Below are 7,109 nucleotides of genomic sequence, written 5' to 3' on the forward strand. Positions count from 1 at the left end.
TGACAAGGTTTTCTTTAGTAATTTTCCCCCAGTAATTATTTGCTTGTTGTTTGATATTACTGACTTTAGCTATGCACAAGCTTTGAATGAAAATTTGAAATAGGGATGAGGGAGTACAAACCAGTCTTTCTTTACATGATTAATTCTAAGTAGAACTTGCATATAAGAGAACACAAGATGTATGGCTGTATCCCTTTCTCACTTGTACTCAGTTCACATATGCTCATTCATGTTGATGTTTCTCCAATTCAGTTCAATATATTCAGAATATACTTTGCAAATATCTCGCTTTTCTCAGCCTTAATAAAGGCTTTGTACCTTTTACATTTCTATACAGAATACACAATACGTGGACTGTAATGCAGACCTTAGCATAGTTGTTATTTTGTCATTTTTTTGTCTTTTGCTGATACGTCTGTTCCAAATTTTTTAATCTAGAACAAAAAACGCTCTTGCGTAAGGTCATAGATTTGGTGCTCATAGTTCCCCTATCATGTTAATTAAAAATTCTCTACACAAATATACAATTTTTGATCATAAACCCTGCAGAATAAATTATGTCAAAAAAGAAATCATATATTTTGCTTAATTTATTACAATTAAAATGTAACTGCCCTTGGTGGAGAATAGGGTTTGCTTGAAGAAAGGAATTCAGATTTTACTGGTTTTTGCCCATGAAGTTATAAACTAAAAATTGGATGACATTGTAAACATGAAATTATATTTTGATAGGTACTTCAAGTGAAAGCATTCCTCAAACTGCCACACAGCCAGCCATCTCTCCACCACCAAAGCCTACCATCTCTAGAGTAGTTTCTTCAACCCGTGTTGTCAACCAACCACAGAGACCTTCAGGAAACACTGCAACTAAAGTAACTAGCCCTGTAGCAGGTGTGAAGAGGACATCATCTCCCCATAAAGAAGAATCTCCTAAAAAAATAAAGACTGATGAGGTATTTCTATTTCTTTGTTGGCACAGCAGTACATTTTCTTCATTTTGGTGCTCTCAGGTCTTGATCAATAAAAGATTGCCTATTCTTGAGAGGAAAGAATGATGATAAAAGTTAAAGAAATATTAAATGGAACACTAATACCTTATTGCATGTTTACATTATAAAGAATTTAAAACAATCAAGCCTAAAATGCTTTCAAAAAGCACTTAAAGGTAAATCAGAAATTTTTAAAGAATATTATTAACTACTCATAATCTCTGCATTTCCATTATGAGAGATAGTATATAGTTTGACATTATAACAGACACACACACACACACACAAATTTTCTCAAAATAACACAAAAATATCCAAAATGATTAAGAAAACCCTGTTACATAAAAGCATAATGCAAACACAAAATGGAGTTTTGCAAGCTAACTGCCAGCAGCTTGGAGTTCGATCCTGAACAGCTCGAGGTTAATTCAGCCTTCCACCCTTCTGAAGTTGATAAAATGAGGACCCAGATTGTTGTGAGCAATATGCTGACACTGTAAACCACTCATTGAGTGCTGTGAAGCATATATTAGTTTATGTGCTATTCCTATAAAATAGACCAGTGCTTTTTAGAGGGATGAGTCAGAACTCAATATTCCTGAAATAAATTTTATACAGATGATTAGCTATTTATGCAATTATTTGAGCAGGCAAAACCGTGATAGCTGCAAATTGCTGGTACAATTTCACGATGATGAACACTCATTATGGCTAGTTTCCTTTTGTTCATATTTGTTATGCTCAAAGTTTTATGGATCCTTGTGCTCTTAACAGTTCTATACATATAACTTAGTTGCAATTAAATTCTGGATAGACACTATTTTGTATTTTGGGCAAGTATCCCATTTTCTTGTGATTCTCCTTTATTACAGGATGAAACAAATGAAGATGTTAGTTGCATTGATATGAGTGATCATGATAAGATGGAAACTAAGGTATTTCTCTTACACTGTGTAGTAGCTATAGTGTATTGAATAACTACGATTTTTAAAACAAATGTATAATTTTCACTCCAGCTGTTATATACTGTATTTTTCAGAGTATAAGATGCAATATTTGCACCCCCAAAAGTGGGTAGAAATATCTGTGCATCTTATACAGCAAATGTTGCTGAAGCCCCGCCCACCTGGCAGCTCCCACCCTTCGGCCTCTGCCTCCCAGCAATTTGCCTCCTTGCAGCAAACAGCCTGGTCAGCTTCAGCACAGCCTGATTAGGACAAGCAGCTGATTGTTGGTAGGATCGGCCCTCTGACAATCAGCTTTTTCAGGCTGCAGGGATCGCCATCGCCTATTGCCGCCTTTGCGCTCCCCATTTTCTACCTGTTTCAATCTCCCCTCCCCAGAATGGGCTGAAAATGGGGCACACACAGACTGAAAATGGGGCATGCAGAGTCTGAAAACGGGATGTGGAGGCTGAAAATGAGGTGCGCGAAGGCGGCAATAGCCAAATGGCAATCCCTGCAGCCTGAAACAGCTGATTGTCGGGAGGCTGATCCAACTGACAATCAGCTGCTCGTGCTAATCAGGCTGTGCTGAAGCTGACCAGGCTGTTTGCTGCAAGGAGGCAAATTGCTGGAAGGCAGGGGCAGATTTTTTTTTCTTGTTTTCCTCCCCAAATGCTAGGTGCTTCTAATACTTCAGAGCATCTTATACTCTGAAAAATACGTTACGTTTTGTGAATTTACTCTGACTGAAGACATTCTAATATATATAAGCCCAATAGACCAATTTAATTGTCCATCTTGTTTGAAGATTCACCTTCACGAATTCCAATCACATACCTTTGGGAATCAACAGTGAGGTCATAAAACTATTTCCTCCACTTGCTTCCTACCCCTCAAAATGTATTGAGAGATATGGTACCACTCAGTAAGAGAGATTTGATAAAGTTAAGAAAATCAGCCTCCAGAGTTTGAATCAAATTAATCCTCCCTGACCACTACTTATGGGAGTTAGTGTTGTTTGGAAATGGACTTCAACAGCATCAGGAAGTCTACAGTTTACATTTGTTTTTAATTTCTGTATGCTCTAAATGATTAATATTTGTTGATAGCTTAATGATTTAAAAAGAATAATAAAAGAGAAATCGCAAGTAATAATGATAATCAGGGATATGCCAGGTTCTTTGGCTCAGGGAATTTTCTGGTGTTTCCTGCAGTGTGTTATCACTGGAACACAGTTTTAAATTCAATCATAGATTCATAGATTAAATTCATCATGACCATTTCTCAATAGCAGAAAATAAAAACAGTCTTACACTCTAAAATGACATTAACAGCAGCTCAGAACAATTATAATGGTTTAAAGTTAAAATAAATTTTAGCCTTGAAAGATCCAGGAAAATAAAAGGCTCTTTAGCTGCAGCTGAAAAGACCACAGCACAATCTTTACACAAGTCTCTCCTGCTATGCATCTCTTGGCTGTCACTTGTTAGAGCACTGAAAAAGGAATCTACAAAAGGGAAGGGCTTAGGTCCCTTTCTTACTTTCTGTAAAGGACTTTTTCAATCTTTGGATGGCCGGTACAACAGTTTTAGAGCAACCAAAAAAGACAATTTCAACACACCAAAAAATAGCAGAAGCTTGGTAATCACCTTAACCTCAGTTACTTCACCCCTTACTTTGCAACCAGAATGTCCTTTGAAATATGCTTGGGACAGTTATAAATCCTCCAAAGGAAAGTGGATTTGGTGAAATACCCCCTCATTCTCAGTGAGTTCAACAGAATTGACCTCGGGAGACACAAATGGGGAAAAATATTATCATTTTTCAGGTCTCTGGAGGTAGATGTCAGAAGGGGATGATATAATTGTGTTTGAACTACCTCAGATTATCTTCTTTCAAATAAATTTAATAAACTCTGTTTAATATTAAAATGTTAGGAATCCAAATAATGCATAATTGAATTACAATGATCTACTAAGAAATGTTGGCATATTTTTCTTCTTTTCAGGAACTTTTTGATACAGAATCAGATATGGCCTCTCAGCAGGAAACTCTTCAGACCACAGTATCTCTACAAGCTCCTCAGGTACTAGAATGAATCTATTTCTGTATTTTGTAGAAATAAAAGCCTTCAACTTGACTTCTGGCAACTGCATCTTTGCATTTTCTTGGGAGCACAATAGAAGTAGTTGTGTTGTTTCTTAAATACTACTTTGCAGTCTAGCCAACCAACTTGAATTAAGAGCAACCCTACTTAATTGCCAAGATAGGCAAGACACTGCCACCTCCTGCGATATAAAGCTGTGGTCTGCATCCTGATATGTGGATTAAGATAGATTTCTTTGCTTTATGTGCCCTCATAGTGAATTCTGTATAGTGGATTGCACAGCCTCTGACATAATTGAAGATTAATTACATTTCTGGCAAATGGCAGATTGTAATGGGAGTTGTTGAATAACTCAAACAACAGTTAGTGAAGAAGCAGAGGAATTTGTTGATCTGTGTAAATTTTCAGAAATCCATGTTAAGTTATTAGCATCATTCTGAAATAAATTGGCCCAAATTGTAAAATTGGAGGAAAACTTAAGATTTGAAACAATTAGAACAAATGGAAATTTTCATGTTCAACTTTTTAATAATGTATAATCAAAATTTTATCTAATATTTCTCTTCCTTTTTTTTCTCTATCCAGAAAATGCCCAGTACCGATCTTTCAGATATCCCTGCTCTCCCTGCAAATCCTATTCCAGTTATCAAAAATTCAATAAAACTAAGATTGAATCGGTAAAACCAACCTCAGGGGTCCATAAACAGTATCTGCCAATTTAACCTGTTGTCTTCTAATACTGGAAAGGAGAACAGAAGGTGCAAGAGGAGAATGTGAACACAGATGGATTTAGGTATATTTTGTGCACTTCCCTTGCTGGGCTATAATCACTTGATCTGGAAGTCCAGGTTCGTATTTGTGGAGCCAGGAGTACTATTAATGTGTTAGCAACAGTTACATTAAATTCTTTAAAGGATTACTGCCTAAAAAAAGGAATGGGAATACTATTTCTAGCCATATTTGATGTACTGATTGGGTTTGTGTTGATGCATTGTTTGGAAGAAACGAAATTCAGCTAAAACTGGCAAAAGAATTCCTTAAATGCACTTTTATGTACTTTTTTATTGGAATATGACTAATTTTAGTGCTTCAGCGTGATAGATTTTATTTTTATTAAAAAAATTCTTCAAAATCTGTGACCTTCAAATTAGAAAATGGCTTGATATATTGTATACCGAAGGTAAAAGTATGCATGTATCTAGCTCAGTCACCATTAGGATGCAGCAAATCCTTATAAGAAAATGTCAAATCTTGAGGTTATAAGTTTGGGAAAATTCATTTAAAGTATCTGATGGGGCATGATTAAGAAATCGTCTATTTTTTATTTTGGGGGTTATTTTATGGTGCATACAAATCAGCTATCAAAAAGCAAATAATTTTTTCCTTCAGTTTAATCAAGCCTTCTCCTTATTACCTTCCCATTCCTATTACCATATTTTCTGGAGAGGAAAAAGAAATGTTTGCATTTAATTCATGTTTCGTTTGTATGCAAAAAAATTGGACTATTGTTGTCAGTGAAATGCTGGTAGTTTTTCTTTTAAGCTCTGTAGCCCTTAGGTACAGATGCGACTTTCCCCCAGAAATGAAATACAGTAAATAAAGTGTGCCTGTGAAGCATAGTCCTGTTTTGATGGCTTTTTCATCATTAAGTATAAGAGTTTTGTATACTCCAGAGGAGTCCTGTCTGCATTACAAAGATTACATATTTTAAGGCAGATCTTACCTACACTTAGGGTTTTAACAGTTTTATTTTTAGATAGCACATCTGAAAATAGCTTTACATTCTGAATGTTTAATTTTTTTAGAATCACATTTCTAGCAGGCACTTAAATGATCTGATGAAGCTCTCCTTAAACCAGTTGTTTTTGCTTTGTTCTGTAGAGCTATAAAATGATTAGCAGCAAGTTTGTTTAAAAATGGAAACCTCTCATGACTAAATAGAAAGTGTGGAATGCCAGTGATTATCAGATGGAGATAACAAACTACACGTAACCTTGATTTCAGCGAAATTAAGTGGGATGGTTAAACTGCCCTTCCCATTTTTTCTGATCAGCATGTTTAATAACTTCCTTCCCTGCATTGTGCTCAATCCTTCTACATGTGCATTTCCATATTAAAAAAAACCTAATTGCTCTTTCCCTTTTCCCTATAAGTTAATTTTCCAAAGTCAAGAGAATGTAGCTTACTCCCTACCTATCTCCTCAGCCATGCAGTAACCAAGATCTTTATTTTCTGCCATTTGTCTATGATGTCTAGTATAAATTTTTTTTAGGCCTGCCCTCTTCTGCCTCCAGTGATCCGGCTTACACCCTCTTAAATTTTCCCACACCCTCCTTGGCTCCTTCCCTTTCCCCTGCTGCCCAAATAAGAAGGGTATCATTTGAAGTGTACAATCTATCTGTGCATTTTATGTAGCTATGGAATTTAGATCGAACTTGCCAGGCACAAATTTAGTCTTGTTTACACATCAGGACATCTCCCCCCACCCCCCTTCATTTTATTAAACGTTTCATGTATCTGCACCCAAGTTTTGCCAAGCTGGGAACTTGGAATCTTTCCTGTATAGTGACTTTTTAATTCTAGTTTTCATAACCTGGAGATCAGACTGTTGCTTTCGCATGATGTACGTAGGTGTCTCATGACTGGAGTTGCTTTGTTTTATAGTATCTGTACTCCTTGTATTTTTCAAGAGCTATTTTGTAAACAGATGATGTATTTCTCCATGGAAAACAATAAAAAAACAGCACAATCCCACAGTTGCTTGGTTTCTTTTGAATCTATAGATAGTGGTATTCCACAATCATCAAATTAGTCTAAATAAGAAACCTTTTATTTTTCAAAGGACCAAAGAGCATATCCATTACTTAATGTTGCATATTATTGATCTAAGTATGGAACGATGGAATAATGATAATTTAATTCACTTGGGGAAGAGTGGAATTTAAGCTTGAAACTGCTAGTGATATTTCTATTTTTGTTGTTGAACTGATCAGCATGTCATGAAAAAAATGTCAGTTAGTAGTTCAGTCAGGAGATGGCACTGTTTCTTTCATTTCAGTGAGTAAAATC

At 35.8% G+C, this 7,109-nt stretch overlaps 1 protein-coding gene across 1 annotated transcript in view; it reads left to right on the forward strand.

Moving 5' to 3' along the window:
• Window positions 1-6,794, forward strand: part of PAPOLA (poly(A) polymerase alpha) — a 50,755-nt gene extending 43,961 nt beyond the window's left edge. The window contains exons 19-22 of the mRNA XM_026716981.2: window positions 733-953; window positions 1,862-1,924; window positions 3,942-4,019; window positions 4,626-6,794. Coding sequence (XP_026572766.1) covers window positions 733-953; window positions 1,862-1,924; window positions 3,942-4,019; window positions 4,626-4,721 — 458 coding nt within the window. The 3' untranslated portion in view covers window positions 4,722-6,794. The remainder of the gene's footprint in view (window positions 1-732; window positions 954-1,861; window positions 1,925-3,941; window positions 4,020-4,625) is intronic.
• The last annotated feature ends 315 nt before the right edge of the window (window positions 6,795-7,109 follow it).

The sequence above is a fragment of the Pseudonaja textilis genome, chromosome 1 (assembly GCF_049901715.1).
Source record: "Pseudonaja textilis isolate UNSWEBS1 chromosome 1, rPseTex1.2, whole genome shotgun sequence".
NCBI classification, from domain to species: Eukaryota; Metazoa; Chordata; class Lepidosauria; order Squamata; family Elapidae; genus Pseudonaja; species Pseudonaja textilis.